General features: G+C 45.8%; 2 protein-coding genes across 3 annotated transcripts in view; both read left to right on the top strand.

Moving 5' to 3' along the window:
• The window catches only part of mdh2 (malate dehydrogenase 2, NAD (mitochondrial)), a 9,265-nt gene extending 6,641 nt beyond the window's left edge, over window positions 1–2,624 (top strand). Inside the window, exons 3-9 of the mRNA XM_017683548.2 lie at window positions 18–101; window positions 360–469; window positions 687–812; window positions 935–1,012; window positions 1,168–1,267; window positions 1,530–1,681; window positions 2,345–2,624. Coding sequence (XP_017539037.1) covers window positions 18–101; window positions 360–469; window positions 687–812; window positions 935–1,012; window positions 1,168–1,267; window positions 1,530–1,681; window positions 2,345–2,479 — 785 coding nt within the window. The 3' untranslated portion in view covers window positions 2,480–2,624. The remainder of the gene's footprint in view (window positions 1–17; window positions 102–359; window positions 470–686; window positions 813–934; window positions 1,013–1,167; window positions 1,268–1,529; window positions 1,682–2,344) is intronic.
• Window positions 2,625–4,880: 2,256 nt separating this feature from the next.
• On the top strand, window positions 4,881–15,854 carry zgc:153345 (uncharacterized protein LOC566129 homolog). Of its 2 annotated transcripts, none has more exons than XM_017683547.2 (13): window positions 4,881–5,109; window positions 5,958–6,049; window positions 6,752–6,848; window positions 8,355–8,638; window positions 9,702–9,865; window positions 10,811–10,957; window positions 11,696–11,776; window positions 11,932–12,037; window positions 12,142–12,200; window positions 12,319–12,418; window positions 13,559–13,643; window positions 13,826–13,964; window positions 14,063–15,854. In XM_017683547.2, exons 1-13 carry the CDS (start codon window positions 4,993–4,995, stop codon window positions 15,625–15,627), a joined length of 3,036 nt encoding a protein of 1,011 aa, XP_017539036.2. In that variant the 5' UTR covers window positions 4,881–4,992; the 3' UTR covers window positions 15,628–15,854. The 2 variants fall into 2 exon arrangements, with proteins under 2 accessions (XP_017539036.2, XP_017539035.2); XM_017683546.2 differs by having other exon boundaries at window positions 12,310–12,418.
• Window positions 15,855–16,330: the final 476 nt, after the last annotated feature.

Genomic DNA, 16,330 nt, shown 5'->3' with positions numbered 1-16,330 from the left:
TTTCTTTGTCTCCACAGGTTTTATTGGTCCCGACCAGCTGGACGCTGCGCTGAAAGGCTGTGAGGTCGTCGTCATTCCTGCTGGTGTCCCAAGGAAACCTGGTAGGTTTGATTTTCAGGTTTAATGCTTATGTCTGTGTGTAATGCAGGTTTTTCCTGTTCCCACCTGTTTGTCCTCCCCATTAAAGAGCTCTCCACGCTCAGTGACTGTCCGGTGTGCTGTAAAGGCCTGTAAGGTGACTCTCTGTGTCGACTCTGCAGTGTTGATTCAGCTCGTGATTCGGTTCACTGATTCAGTACAGGCTGTAGTTCAGTCAGTGGGACTGTGAGTTTACGGTGGTCTCTGTTCCTGTTTGTCAGGGATGACCCGTGATGACCTGTTCAACACCAACGCCACCATCGTGGCCATTCTGTCCGACGCCTGCGCGCGAGCCTGCCCTGAGGCCATGATCTGCATCATCGCTAACCCTGTAAGAGCCCAACACCTCAATAATGATGACGATGATAATAATTATAATAAATGACAATAATAATAATAATAATTTCTCTAGATAGACAAAAGTGCTTTTAAGTCGCTCTGGATAAGAGTGCTTGTTAAATGCTGTAAATATAAATGTAGTAGTAATAATAATAATGTTGATGATGATGATGATGAATGCTAGGGGTTCACACTGTCCGTGTTTGCAGGTGAACTCTACCGTCCCCATCACGTCTGAAGTGATGAAGAAGCGCGGCGTCTACAACCCCAACAGAGTGTTCGGAGTGACCACGCTGGACATCGTCAGGGCCAACACGTTCGTCGCTGAGCTGAAGGTGAGTCTCTGGTCATCTGTGAGCAGGAGGTCCTTCACGCTGCACAGCGACTTCAGACCAGCTGTTCTGATCTTTGTTCTCTTCTCAGCTTTTCATGTGTTTTCCTCTCGTTTGGTGTCCAGGGTCTCGACCCCGCCCGGGTGAACGTGCCGGTTGTCGGAGGTCACGCTGGAAAGACGATCATCCCTCTGATTTCACAGGTGCGGTCAGAAAACGCCCAGCGTTGTGCGGCTCTGAGAGAATTTAGTGTGGTTACAGCTCATTAAACGCGTGTGCCTGTTTATTGATGAGACCCTTCGGTGCAGTGGATCTGATTCCCTGATTAACGGAAGTGTGACGATCCCTGTCTCCGCAGTGCACTCCTAAAGTGGACTTTCCTGCAGACCAGCTGTCCGCTCTGACTGGCAGGATTCAGGAGGCAGGGACGGAGGTGGTGAAGGCCAAGGCTGGAGCGGGTCAGTCCAACAACAAAATACACCGACTGTTTGTGATATTTCAGCATCCCTGTTATGTTTTTGAGCACTTGTGAACTCACACTACTCAAACTGACCGCACCCGGCGGCGCTGGCGCTGACCGGCCCGCGCCCGGCAGCGCTGGCGCTGACCATCCAGTTTTAAGGACAGTTTTAAGGCAGCCTGTTTATTTAAATGAATGTAAAGCTTCAGCTGCGGCGTGTGACGGTGAGCCGTTGAATGTAAGCCTGACTGTGTCCGCAGGATCGGCGACGCTGTCGATGGCCTACGCCGGAGCTCGGTTCACCTTCTCTCTCCTCGACGCCATGAACGGAAAGGAGGGCGTAGTGGAGTGTGCCTTCGTCAGATCGGAAGAGACGGAGTGTAAATATTTCTCCACGCCGCTTCTGCTCGGGGTACGCCATGCCGCGCCACACACACCTTACTGAGCTAAGCGTCCGTTACACACACTCCTACAGTCCTAACGTTCAGTAAACAGAGCATCTCAAATCAACACTCGGTGTCTCAGCACCCTCAATCAGGCGTGTTCACCTGGGGACCTTCCAGGCCAGAGGGCAGCGTTTACCCCGGTCTGAAGGCCAGCGAGGACTGGAGCCTGACGCATGCCCTACGCCAGGGGTCATACCCCAAATGTTAAGAAGAGCCTTTTTGCCCTTTCAACAAAAACCAGACCACCTTGAGAGCCACTACACTGTCCGTTTTACCATCTCGGCTGTAAATGCGTCTCTGTGTGTGCTGATGTGCCACTATAGACTAAAAATCTAATATAAACTGAAACGCAGACCCGCTTTGCTCTGTTTACACTGAACTTTTCTCGCATCTCTGGCAGGAAACGTTTCCTCAGAAGTAGAACGGTTTCTTGTAAAATGTCTTTTTTTTTTTTTGAAGGTGAAGTCGCTTCTCATTCGCCAACTTCTTGTTCCGATTTTCCCGTTCCACCTTAAATCCTGCCTGAGGAGCCAGAATGTAATTGTTGCACCATCGCTGCGCTTTATGAAGCGTAAACCCTCTGATATTCGTGTGTAACGACTCTGAATCGTCCTTTTCTCTCCTTCCAGAAAAACGGCATTGAGAAGAACCTGGGCCTGGGGAAGCTCTCGGCCTTCGAGGAGAAGCTGGTGGCCGATGCGATGGCTGAGCTGAAGGGCTCCATCAAGAAAGGAGAGGATTTTGTGGTGAACATGAAGCTGTGAGCTCTTACTGTACAGAGTCCTTATTTATGTAGCTGTGACGCTGAACCAGCTGGAGGTTCTCCCTGAAACCGACTTCATCTGCTCTCCAGACCGATCAGATCTATCAGAACTCACTATCAATAAACAGTCTGCTTTCCCTAATCAACACGGGCTCCGTGTGCTCATTACGCCGACCGCCGAGTGTTTAAACACACTGAGCTGTTAGTACGGTTCTTCACTAAAGGGAATGGTTCTGTTTAGAACCATGAGCTCTATAACGAACCATTTTCATGCTCAAATGGTTCTTTGCATGGCGAAATGGTTCTTCAGATTGTTGTGTATGGTTCCATGTAGCACGGTAAAAGGGTTCTTCTGTTGTATACAAGCTTGAGATTGTAACCATAGAAACCTTTGTGGTGCTACATAGAACCATTTTCAAAAAGGTTAGTGAACTGGTTCTTCAGATTGATGGAGAGTGTTGTCTGTAGTTCTACAGAGCCTTTTTTAATGGTTCTGTGTAGCTCCAAAAAGCTTGTTGCGATAGAAGAACATGCTTTGGTGCTCTATAGAACCCTTTTCAAAACAGTTCTATATAGAACCATCTACGGCACCTTCTCCATCAATCTGGAGAACCATTTCACCATGCAGAGAACTATTTGAGAATGCAAAGGATTCTTTGAGCGTTGATAGTTCTGTGTAGAACCATTTTCTCTACTAAAGAACCCTTGAAGAGCCGAGTTATGAAGAAGTGTGTGATTATGTGATAACTGCGCTGCAGACGGCTGGACCTGGTCATTATGGGGTTCAGAACGACCGAGTTTGTCTGCTGTACTGAAGACTGATTAGATGGATCTTCTCAGGTGCTCATGCTCTGCTGCATGTTCCTCAGCTTGATGCAGGTATCGGAGAGCTTGGAGCTTCTTCACAGGAATGCTGGATGCATGGTGACTGTGCAGCAGGGGGCAGCATATCTGGAGGAGCCCACTCGCTGCGCTGGGATCCTGCCATAATGCCAAATTAATAACGAGTCATGACGCTATTCGTATGATCTGGCCTGCAGTTGCACCACATGACCGCCAGATGCCGCTGTTCAGAGTAAAGATCATGAGCACAGAAAGGTGTAAATTTGTTATGATGGATGATTTTTTGTGTTAAAGTCTTTATTTTTCAGGGGTTCTTTACTAAAGACAGTAGTTCTATATAGAACCATGAACACTGGAGTCAAGTCAAGAGGAAGATTTGCATGATCAAAAGGTTCTTCGCATGGTGACATGGTTCCTCAGATTGATGGAGAATGTGCTGTATATGGTTCTATAGAAGGGTTCTTCTGTGGTTGCAAGTCTGACATCATAACAACAGAAGAACACTTTTCAAATATTTTCTGTATAGAACCATGTGCAACACGTTCTCCATCACACTGAAGAACCATTTCAACATGCAGAGACCCTTTTGATCATGCCAAGGGTTCTTTGAGTGTTCATGGTTCTATATAGAACAAGCTTGTATCATGGCTATAGCAGAACCCTCTTGGTGCTATATAGAACCCTTTGTGTCAAGCGTTTGTTTCTGATATTATAACTAAAAAAGAACCTCCGAAAACCTTCCGTACACTCTTAAAAACGATGGGGTTCTTTAGTATAGACAGTGGTTCTGATTAGAACCATGAACAATTTGCATGCATGAATGGTTCTTCAGATTGATGTTAGTATGGTTCTATACAGAACCCCAAAAGGGTTCTTCTATTGTAACAACCCTGACATCGTAACAATAGCAGAACCCTTTTTGGTGCTATGTAGAACCTTTTTCAAAAAGGGTCTATACAGAAGCATATAACACGTTCTCCAATCGGAAGAACCATTTCACCATACGAAGAACCCTTTAGTCATGCAGTGTGCTCTTTGAGTGTTCGTTGTTCTATATAAAGCCATTTCCTTTACTAAAGAACCCTTGGAGAACCATCTATTTTAAGAGTGATGTGCTGTATTGGGCCTGTCTGGTTAAAACAAAGCGGAGTCGAGGAGTCGATTCCAGCGGCAGGAGTCGAGCGTCAGAGTCGACTCCACAAAACCCGGTTCGCTCACCAGCAGCGTAAAGCTTTCTTTGCGGGGAAGCTTATTAATATTCATGAAGCTCCTCGCAGAACTCGCGGTCTGATTGGCCAAGCCCACAGACTGTTACGCGTGCGTACACGTCACTGTATGATTAATAAAGAAACTGCATTTGCTGCATATTAAACAGGTTGTTAAGAGTCATACATACACTTGGCTCTACCAATCAGACGCGTGGAGCCTTATGAATATTAATTAGCTTTCCTCTTGTGCGCATCTTACGGTAAAACTAGCCTACGTACTTACGCACAGTTGTTGCCCAGGTGATCAAATTCGCAGCCAATCATGTTTCGAGCCTCGACTTTGCCGTTCAAACCACCCTGGGGGGGCAAATGAGTGCGCATGCGCACTGATTTGAATGCGGAGTGAGCAGTGTGTGTGTGTGTACAGGTGAGGGTGCAGGTGTGTGTACAGGTGAGTGCTGAGATGCGTGCTGTACCTGGGCAGCGCGAGCGCGTGCTCGCCGTGGTGCGCGCGCTGAAAACGGCTGGGATTCGAGTGAGGAACTGGAAGAGCTTCGTTCAAACACAGAGCCAATCAGAGGTGAGCTAGAAACCGCTCGAGCTTTAAATGAACCCTTATGAAACTCACGGAGTGCCGAGTTCCCCCCATAGAACTGCAGTGGAACTTCTTAGAACATCCCAGCATCTCTCAGCAGAGGAACCGAGGTTCTTCTCTGATCCTTTTGGTCCAAAACGAGCAGGATGAAGCTCCAGACTGAGAGGCTGTGAGCAGCTGCAGAGCAGTCTAAAGAGTGGAAGGGGAATTCCACCCATTTTCCAAAAAATTCCCTCATAATCCAGTGGCTGGGATGTCATTCTGAGGGGTTTGGTGTGAAACGGTTCAGACGTCTTAACAGTGGCGGTGATGGGAACCAGGCGTCGCCATGACTACAACACAGATATAGACACTTTATTTACCATCCAGAACCACCAGAGAACCTACACGAGTCTTCTGAGCTTATATGGAATGCTGATGATGGAAAACAGTGGAAAATCTGGAATAATGAGTTTTCTTTGGGGACTATTTTGCCGCACAGCGCCCTGCATGTCTCCCTCCACCATGAATGGAGTTGAAGTTCTCTAAACTCTCATAAAACAGCGTCTCAGTCATCAGGCAGTGAATTCAGAACCAGTTCATGTAGGAACTTTCTGTGAGGAGCTTTTAGAGGGACGTCTGGTTCCCATCACCACCACTGTGAGGAGCTTTTAGAGGGGGACGTCTGGTTCCCATCACCACCACTGTGAGCGGCTCTGACTCGGCAGGTTTATCTAGAAAGCACCAAAAATAACCTGAGCGACTTGTTTCCGCCTAATCCCTTTGAAAGAAGTGCATGAATGTGCCTTTAAATGCAGAGAAGTGTGTTCTCAGGTATCTGCATGTCCTCTTAGTCCCAGGAGAACCTCCGGGCCTTCGCTTTCGGACGTGAGCTGCAGTCGCTCCCTCAGCACCATCTGACCGAGCTGGACGGCTCCGTGCCGCTGTAGGTCCAGTTCCTTTGTAATGTTTCATTTTAGTCTTAAAACCGTGTTCGGCCAGCCTTTAAGCTCTGTCTGAATACCCTTAAAGACGGTTCTTCAAGGCTTCGTTAGTAGAGACAGTGGTTCTATATAGGACAATAAACACTCAAAGAACCGTACTTCTTCAGACTGATGGAGAATGCACTGTATGTGGTTCTATATAGAACCATTAACAGTTATTACATAATCACATAAGTCTGTGTAACTGTACTCTCTTTAAAAATATGGTTCTTCCATGGCTGTTAAATAGACAACATGGTTCTATACAGAACCCTTTGCAAGCTTAAAGTGTCCTTGGCATGGGGAAACAGTTCTTCAGATGTTTTGAAGAATGTGCTGTTTATGGTTCTATGTAGAATCTTTTTGAAGATTTAGTTCTGTTTAGCACCAAAAAGGGTTCTTCTGTTGTTACAAGCTTGACATTGTAACAGTAGCAGAACCCTTCTAGTGCTATATGCAACTCATTCTCCACAATCTGAAGAACCGTTTTACCATGCAAAGAACCTTTAAGCATGTCACCGGTTCTTCCAGTGATCATTGTTCTATATAGGGCCATTGTCTTTATTAAAGAACCCTTGAGGAACCATCTTTTGTGTAGGTTAGCTGCTGTTTACAGTGATTTCTGTGTGAAAGCGCTCAGTGTCCTGTTCTCTCCTGTTTTCCAGCTTCTTGGTGGAGGTCTGTGAGTATTTATCTCGGAACCTGCACACCGAGGGGCTTTTCAGGAAAACCGGCTCACTGAGCCGCATCCGCGCTCTGCGGGTAGGAACCCATTACGCTGAACGGATTTTTCCATTAAAGCTTCTTGTGAAGTGTTTAAACAGCATTTTATTACATCTGCTCAGTTACTGCCTTTCAGTTTGGTTAGATTTAGCAAAATATCATATATATATATATATATATATATATATATATATATATATATATATAAAATGAAAAAAAAAATTATATATATATATATATATATATAAATTAAAAATATATATATATATTAGTATATAATATAAAAATATATAGTATATATATATATATATATACTAGGCTTGGCTATTCTGTACTAGGCTATTCTGTACTATACTAATACTATACTGTACTATTCTATACTATAGTATACTACACTGTTCTGTACAAATACTGTTCTGTACTAATACTATACTAATTCTATACTGTATGAATACTATACTATTCCGTACTATACTGACACTATACTACATTGTACTATTTTATACTATTCTATACTAATACTATACTATTCTATATTAATACTATACTATTCTGTACTAATACTATTCTATACTAACACTACACTACACTATACTGTTCTATACTATAATAATACTATTCTGTACTAATACTATACTTTATAATGTATAAATATATTGACTTAATATATTTTATTCACCCAAAGCAGCTGATCTGCCGAAAGAAGCGCAAAGCCAGAGCACCAATCAGGGCCCAGCGGTCACTTTGTTTAGAGCTTGTTTTGACCTGTTGGTCATACCGACCCAGTGCAGCACGCGGTTCAACGTCAGCGCAGCAGCGTAAAACTTTGGGAGAGTCTGTTCAACATAAATGATGAACTAACCTAACTTTGTGTAAATAGAGCTCAATATAGAAATATGTCCACATATGCAGTCGAGACTGACGCGGCTTTTTTCTGAATTTCTACAAACACCATTTCATTTTATAGTAAATGAGTTTGGGCTGGTTTATGTTTATGAACAGACGCCTACAGATCAACATAGTAAAGGAGCTCATCTGTGATCCTGAGTTTAAAGCCAGTTTTTATTCAACTTAAACTTGGAACTAAGTTGTAAATAAATCTGAAACTGAAACTTTGCTTGTGTGTAAAAAGTGATTTCAGAGCCACTCTGTTCTCCCTGATGGAAACTGTTTACCTTCAGTGTTTTGTGCTTCTGATCATTTTAATAGTCGTCAGCGTCACTAATTAATGACGTTCTATTAAAAGACTGGTTTACCAAGAGAGACGCTGGAGGACTTTCACCTGAAATGAGTTCATGAAGCCAGTCTGGTTATAAAAATGATAACAGGACATCAGAGCCAGAATTCCTCTTTTAGTACTTTTACTTTATACTTAAGTACATTTGAAGGGAAATACTTTAGTACTTTTACTCCAGTGGAGGTCTAAAGGGAGGAACTTCTACTTTTACTGGAGGAATATTTTACCTTGGGGGTCTCGACTTTAACTCGAGTACAGGGTTTGTGTACTTCATCCAGCACTACTGCTCTCCACGTCTCTCCCCTCAGGCAGGCCTGGAGCGGGGGGAGCGCGTGTTCTGCCCTCCTCATGATGCTTCTCTGCAGCCGTGTGACGTGGCCTCCGTACTGAAGCAGTTCCTGCGGGAGCTGCCGCAGCCCCTGATCCCGGCGGACCTGCAGGGCCCGCTGTGCCAGGCTCAGACGCTGGACGCCGAGCGTGACCCTCAGGGGGCGCGAGACCGAGCCACGCTGCTGCTCACGGCGCTGCTGCCCCCAGCACACGCACGGACTCTCCAATACCTCTGCACGTTCCTCGGTCAGGTCGCACACAGGTCAGAATAGCCGAAATCACTTCTGCTTCTCAAATCAAAGTCTGCCCGCAAATTTCAGATGAAATTCTCTGCTATGTGACCTTTTCTATCAATTTTCATAAATCAGTGCGTTTATTTTTACAGAATTTGGCATAAACTCTTTTCCAGAATGACTTGCTTCGTTATCCAGACCTTTTATTCTTTTTCTTTGTTTCTTTGTGTGTTTATTCCATCGAAATGGCATTGAAGTTTGCGTTTAGGGATTACGGCCTTTTTTTCGTGGATTTTTACAGCCTCAAAAGTAATTGGACAGTTGACCGATGAGCAAGTTCATGACCAGGTGTGGCCTGCTCCCATGTTCTCATGAGAAATGAAGGAGATAAGTGGTCTTGACATGATTGCAAGCACTGAATTGTCATTTGGTGGCTGTTCCTGGGAGCTCTCAGTATGTGATTTAAAGAGTTTTCGATGCAAATGAAGGGGGCGTCGTTAGGCTGGGGGAAAAAAACAGAACGAACCAAACTTTAGGTGGCCAAATCAGCAGGTCTGAAAAAGAAGGAATGCACTGGTGAGCTCAGCAACACCAAATAGCCTGGAAGAGCACAGAAGACTGAATGATGACTGCAGGATTCTGTCTATGGTGAACATCTAGTCAAGTAAAGAACATTCTAGAAGTGACTGGCGTATGTCTGGTCTGGTCTGGTCTGGTCTGGTCTGGTCAAGAATGCCATGTCAGCTGTCAAACATGGTGGAGGTAGTGTTATGGCAAGTGCATGTATAGCTAGGAAGGGAAGTGGCGCACTGGTGTTTATTGATGATGTGACTGCTGATAGAAGTAGCAGTAAAGTTCTGCACCAATCAGGCAGGACATTCTGACCACCTCCTTGTTTCTGCACTCACTGTCCACTCTATCAGCTCCACTGACCGCTTAGTTCCACTCTGTAGTTCTACAGTTACAGACTGTAGTCCATCTGTTTCTCTGGTACTCTGTTATTCAGTGGTCAGGACCCCCACAGAGCAGGTACTGTTTGGGTGGTGGGTCATTCTCAGCGCTGCAGTAACACTGATTTCTGGTTCTGCTCAGGTGCGATGAGAACAGGATGGAGGCGGGGAATCTGGCGCTGGTGATGGCTCCTAACCTGCTGCAGTGTCCGAGTCAGCCCGGCAGGCTGACCACCCACACGGAGAAACAGCTGGACCAACAAACAGCGGTCATGAAAGCCCTCATTATACATGCTGATCGCATAGGTACAACTGGGGGGGCTTAAAGAATAGCTCAGCATTTTTCCTTCAAAGAAGAGTTTTGTGTCTGTCTGTCTCTCTGTGTCTCTGTCTGTCTGTCTGTCTGTGTGTGTGTGTGTGTGTCTGTCTGTCTGTGTGTCTCTCTGTGTCTGTCTGTCTGTGTGTCTCTCTGTGTTTGTCTCTCTGTGTCTCTCTGTTTGTGTGTGTATGTGTGTCTGTCTGTCTGTGTGTCTCTCTGTGTCTGTCTCTCTGTGTCTGTCTGTCTGTGTGTCTCTGTGTGTGTGTGTCTGTCTGTCTGTCTGTCTGTGTGTCTCTCTGTGTCTGTCTGTGTGTGTGTCTGTCTGTGTGTCTCTCTGTGTTTGTCTGTCTGTGTGTCTCTCTGTGTCTGTCTGTCTGTGTGTCTCTCTGTGTCTGTCTGTCTGTGTGTGTGTGTCTGTGTGTCTCTGTGTTTGCCTATCTGTGTGTCTGTCTGTCTGTCTGTCTGTCTGTGTGTGATATTATAACACAAAAACATTTTGTACACTCTTAAAGATGGTTCTTGAGTAAAGATGGGTTCTGTATAGAACCATGAACATTCAAAGAACCTTTTGCATACTTAGATTGATGGAGAGTGTGTTGTATATGGTTCTGTACAGGACTTCTGTTGTAGTGCTGACGTCGTAACAATAGCAGAACCCTTTTGGGTGCTACATAGAACCATTTTCAAAAAGATGCATTATTGAACAGTTTACAACACGTTCTCCAACAATCTGAAGAACCATTTCACCATGCAGAGAACCATTTAAGCATGTTGAAGGTTCTATATAAAACCACTGTCTATACTAAAGAACCCTTGAAGAACCATCTTTTTAGAGCGTATATGACTCTCTGGGTCCAAAGTGTACCAAGCGTGATGTTTGTCTGATCGAAATTCGGTCTCCTGTAATCTGTCCTGTGATCTGTACCTGTCAGGAGTTTTGCCTCCTTTTGTGCTGGACTCACTGGGATCAGTGGACGTGAGTGAGTCCACTCCTCCAGCAGATGGCGCTGCATTCAGTAAGAGAGCTGGACTCAGTGTGTACAGTAGTCTGAGGAGACAGAGGAGGAGAAGTGTTGGAGGTGAGGCTTCAGAGAGGAGCTGCTCGGTTAAACTCAGGAGCGTTTCTGTTTAATAAACATCTAGAACATCTCAGACTTACGCTGACCGGCCGCTTCATATGAGAGAGTGAGACTCAGCCGTGCTGCTGGAGTCTTTAAACACTGTGTCCACTCACTGTCCACTCTATTAGACACTCCTACCTTGTCGGTCCACCTTGTAGATGTAAGGTCAGAGACGACAGCTCATCTACTGCTGCACAGTTTGTGTTGGTCATCCTCTAGTTCTTCATCAGTGGTCACAGGACGCTGCCCACAGGACGCTGCCCACAGGACGCTGCCCACAGGACGCTGTTGTCTGGATATTTTTGGTTGGTGGACTATTCTCAGTCCAGCAGTGACACTGAGGTGTTTAAAACTCCAGCAGCACTGCTGTGTCTGATCCACTCAGACCAGCGCAACACACACTAACACACCACCACCACGTCAGTGTTACTGCAGTGCTGAGAATGACCCACCACCCAAACAGTACCTGCTCTGTGAGGGTCCATGGGGGTCCTGACCACTGAAGAACAGGGTAACAGAGTATCAGAGAAACAGATGGACTACAGTCTGTAACTGTAGAACTACAGAGTGGAACTGAACGGTCAGTGGAGCTGATAGAGTGGACAGAGTGTATCATCAAATTATAGCAACTTCCAGCTAAAAACTGTTTTACCCCTTGAGCTGTTTCCGTTTCTTTAATGCTGCCTGTGCTTTTAGAGATATTTGTGGACGCGTTCTCCAAACTGAAGCCTGCTCGGACGCCCACTGGTCCACCTATGACCTTAGAAGCTCCGTTAGGTAAACCACAGAACGTGATAGTCGTGTGTTTTGTCTTTTCTCTGTTTTCTTTCAGAGGCATTATTTATGTAGCTGTAATTGTGAATTTGTAGTACTTTCTATGTTAAATAAACATGATTATAATTACGATTATTTTAATGTCATCTTCTCTCCAGAAAACCAGCTGCTCCTCGAAAGTCCAACCCCACAATCCCCGAGCACAGTGAAGCGTAAAGCTTCTGAGGAAACCACCACGGATATGGATGGATCTGCCAAGAAGAGGTACGGAACATCCGAACCTACGGAGATGCGAGACTCGGAAATGAGCTGATTAATGTCTTACGTGGTGAATTATTGATGTTTTTGTCCATTATATGAGCATTCAGGCGGTCACTACATGACCTCAGGGTGGACAGCCAGTCAGTCAGCAGCCATTCTGCAGATGGTGAGTCGGCTGTAGTGAAACAGAAACATTTTTCATATAAATATTATAAACACATCTCCTGTATATCTTGCCCGGCTCTTGTTCTGTTGCTGAGTCTGATTATGATCAGAATCCACAGGCGGTCCGAGTCCTCAGGCCATGAAGAACAACAAACAGGATCTCCACCCCAACGTCTCAAAGAGGAAGAGTCAAATAAGAAGACAAAGAAAGTCATATCGGTCAGTCTGCCACCAGGGGGCACTGTTAATAACCACAGCCTTTGAATTGCTGGCTGATTGCCTTCTCTGATTTAAAACCTCGCCCTGTCTGCGATTTGTCCAAATACATCACATAATTGCATCACTGCAAGCATATTTATAGCATTCTTACTGCTGTTTACCTTTCTCACATATATCGTGCGTGTGTGTGTGTGTGTGTGTGTGTGTGTGTGTAAATATACACACTCACACTATATGGCCAAAAGTATATGGACACCTATACTCTGCACCCATATGATCTCATTGGACGTCCCATTCCAAAACCATGGGCATTAGTATGGAGTTGACCCCCTCCCCTCCTTTTATTGAATGTAACAGCTTCCACTCTTCTGGGAAGCTTTCAACAAGATGGAGAGTCTCTGTGGGAACTTGTGCCCATTCGGTCTAAAAAGCATTCGTTAGGTCAGACGCTGATGTTGGACGAGAGAGACCGGCTCACAATCTCCATTCCAGTTCACCCCAGAGGTGTTCAGTGGGGTTGAGGTCAGGGCTCTGTGAGGCCACTGGAGTTCCTCCACGCCAAACTGGTCACTCCATGTCTTTATGGAACTGCTTTGTGCTCAGGGTCTCAGTCCTGCTGGAACAGGAAAAGCTCTTCCCTGAACTGCCGACCCAAAGCTGGAAGCTTAACTGTGTACAGTGTCTTTGTGCTGTAGCTTCAACATCACCCTTCACTGGAACTGAGAGCCCAAACCCTGAAACACAGCCCAGCCCATCATCCCTCCTCCACCAAACTTTACTGCTGGCTCTGCGTTCCAGTGTGTAACGTTCTCCTGACATCTGATTCATCATCAGACTGACAGATACAGAAGATTCATCCTATGACAGTACCATGTTTAATGTCACTGAGCTCTTCAGTGCGACCCAGGAAACTGCCAGTGTTTGTCTATGGAGACTGCAAGGCTGTGTGCTTGATTTCATACACCTGTTAGCAATGGAACACCTGAGCTCAATAATTAGAATAGGTGTCTGCATACTTTTGGCTATAGTGTGTGTGTGTGTGTGTGTGTGTGTGTGTGTGTGTGTGTGTGTGTGTGTGTGTTTTGAATTATACCATGCAAGCCATTTTACAGCTTACTTTGAGCTGCGTGTTCTCTTCAGGCCTCCAAAGCAAGAAGACGGAGTTCATCGCAGGAGGAGGTCACTTCGCTTCTTCACCATGTCCAGTAGCAGCAACGGCAGCCCTGTGAGTTCTTACGTAAACGTTATCATTCAGCCCTTTTCGTTTGCAAGTACGTCTTGTTATGAAACACATTTCTGCCTGTGGCTCCTTTACATCTGTTGGTTTAATAATGAGGGCTATTAAAGACTTCTGGGCAGAAGGACGATCAGTTCTGTGGGTTCTCACTGCTGCATGTCTTTGAACAGGCGCTCAGTGTGACGGAGTGTGATGACCCTGAGTCGTGCCTGAGTGCCTGCAGAAAGCTCCACGATGATAAAGCTTCAAACTCAGACAGTGAAGTGTCACTGAAGATACCTTTTATTGTGATAGATGGGCCAGGAACAGGTTTGGATCATTTTTTAGTATTAATAAACTTTAATATTGTTTGAAAACCATACCTAACACATTTGTTCTCCTCTCCGAATTCCGCTTCTGTCTTGCAGTTATAATCGGAAGTGAAGTGGACGACGATCCTGACCTTCTGAATTGTAGTTTTATGCAGGACCCTGAGTCTCTGGAGACTTTCCGTGGCCTTCAGAGAGAGGACAGTGAGGAACCCGGTGATGGTGGTGGTGATGTTGTTGATGATGATGATGATGATGATGATCGCTGGGTCTTGCTTGAGGATGGCGATTCAGAGGTGGTTGTAGAATACAAGGTAATGCAACCTGCTGACCAAACTGTGGCCCAACCTGAGGCAGCGATTGAGAGTCCAAAGCCTGATGATGCAGAAAAGAATGAACGGCCGCCTTTGGAAGAGCCCAAACAAACCAAGAGAAACTCCCAGAAGGGCCCTCGACCCCGCAGGTCCATCAGCATGCCCGAGGTGGCCTTAGATTCGTGTTCCGATGAGACCGATGAAGCTCTAAAGGAAGCTGGCGTGAAGCAGCCTGTCTTTGATGGTGATATCTGGTCAGCATCTGTAAACCTGCCCTTTGCAGATGGCCTCAGCAGCACTGGAGGCAGGAAGGCGGGTGACAAAGAGAAGGAAGGGCGAGACGGTACTCTGAGGAGAAAGTATGGATCAGTTCTGGATAGAAAAAAGGACAAAATCACAGATTCTGACCCGGGTGTCAAGAGGACGCATCGCCTGTCCATGGCAGAGCGGCTGAGAAGTTTCAGCGCTCTGGCCGCGTTGCTGCGTTCCGCGAGGGGTGCCGTGCCCCAGTTCGGCCACCAGAGGTCGACGGTGAGGCTCCGCAGGCAGGGGGCACGCCGTTTCAGCCGATCGTTCAGCCACGAGGGCGTTCCAGAGCTGGATCCTGGAGAAGATCCTCAGAGCCCTCAGGCTTTTGTGGAACTGAGTGACGCATATGCGGATTGTGAGAAATCAAGTCCTCACTCGCTTTTGGATGGACCGACTGAACATGTGCAAGGACTGGACGTTTCGCAGAACACACTGAATCAGGCATCTTCTGAGGAGGATCTGACTTTGGTTGGTTCTCCACCGAGGTCCGAGGAGAGCAAACATCTACAGATTGAGGAGCCTGAATTCATAACTGGGCCTCGGTCAGTGTTGGGGTCAGACGTTAATGGTCATGAGCCAGAGTTTGACCTGCATAAACTGTTGGAGCAACAGTGCTGTGTAGCAGACCAAGAAGAGGATTCTAGTGTGTTTACACAGTCAACACCTGAAGAACCTCAGTTAGACGTCCACTATAATGTATCTAATGTATCCCCTCCTTCCCACCAGCAGGTGGAGCCTCCGCTTTCTCCCATAGACTTGCACTCTTTCAGAGATTGTACTGACTCGCCCCGCTACAGCAGCTTTGCAGAACGCTGTACCGGTTCAGCCTCCAGCTCTCCGTGTAAAGACATTGCCTGCCTTTCCTTCGATGGTCTGATTTCCGTCGGCGACGGTATGAACGAGAAATATTCGCTATCCCTCGATCTCTCCCCTCCCGCCTTTCAGTTCCGACAGCAAGGCTCCAGGAGGCGCTATAGAGACTCGCCCCGCTGGCCCTCACACGAAGTCCGAATGACCACGTGGAAGCCGTTGCCACTCTGATATTTTCACGCTATAACGAACGCCACTTTACTGATCTGTGCTTCTTTCGCTGTATTTATTTTTTTATGTTCACAGTTTCTTTTGTTTTAAACATATATGTGTGTTTATATATCAGGAAAGCACTGTCACATGAAGTAATCAAGGCCTGTCTGTGTGGGAGACCATGTTCATTTTATTGCACACTAATGTCGATACTTTTGTTTGTTCTTAATAAATTGCAAAATGCACGTTTTTGTTTTTATTATTAATGTAATAAAATTACATTTTATATCCAGTTTCCTCACGAGAGAACAAACAGCTCAGTCAAAAACATTTGTATATTTACTCTCATATACATATACAATATGATGGTGCTCCAGGAGTTCTTTAGTAAAGAAAATGGTTCCATATAGAACCATGAACACACAAAGAACCCTTTGCATGATTAGAGGGTTAGTGTGATGTTATGCAGTCTGGTTTTAGGCCACATCACAGCACAGAAACAGCACTAATAAAAACTGTAAATGATCTCCTGTCATTCTCCGACAAAGGAAATGTGTCTCTGCTAGTCCTCCTTGACCTCAGTGCAGCATTTGACACAATAGACCACACGATCTTACGAGATTAGACTAGAAAACCTTATGGGGTAACAGGAACAGCTCTTTCCTGGTTCAGGTCCTACCTCACTGATCGCTGTCAGTTGATAATGTAAAGGGTGAATCAT

Source organism: Pygocentrus nattereri, chromosome 18, assembly GCF_015220715.1.
Source record: "Pygocentrus nattereri isolate fPygNat1 chromosome 18, fPygNat1.pri, whole genome shotgun sequence".
Lineage (NCBI taxonomy): Eukaryota > Metazoa > Chordata > Actinopteri > Characiformes > Serrasalmidae > Pygocentrus > Pygocentrus nattereri.
This window is presented reverse-complemented; position numbering and strand designations above follow the sequence as displayed.

Coding starts and splice junctions, on each gene's coding strand:
- zgc:153345 (XM_017683546.2), top strand. CDS start 4,993: ATGCGTGCTGTACCTGGGCAGCGCGAGCGCGTGCTCGCCGTGGTGCGC. Junction 9,866..10,810: donor TATACATGCTGATCGCATAG/GTACAACTGGGG, acceptor TGTACCTGTCAG/GAGTTTTGCCTCCTTTTGTG. Junction 12,038..12,141: donor GATGGATCTGCCAAGAAGAG/GTACGGAACATC, acceptor ATGAGCATTCAG/GCGGTCACTACATGACCTCA.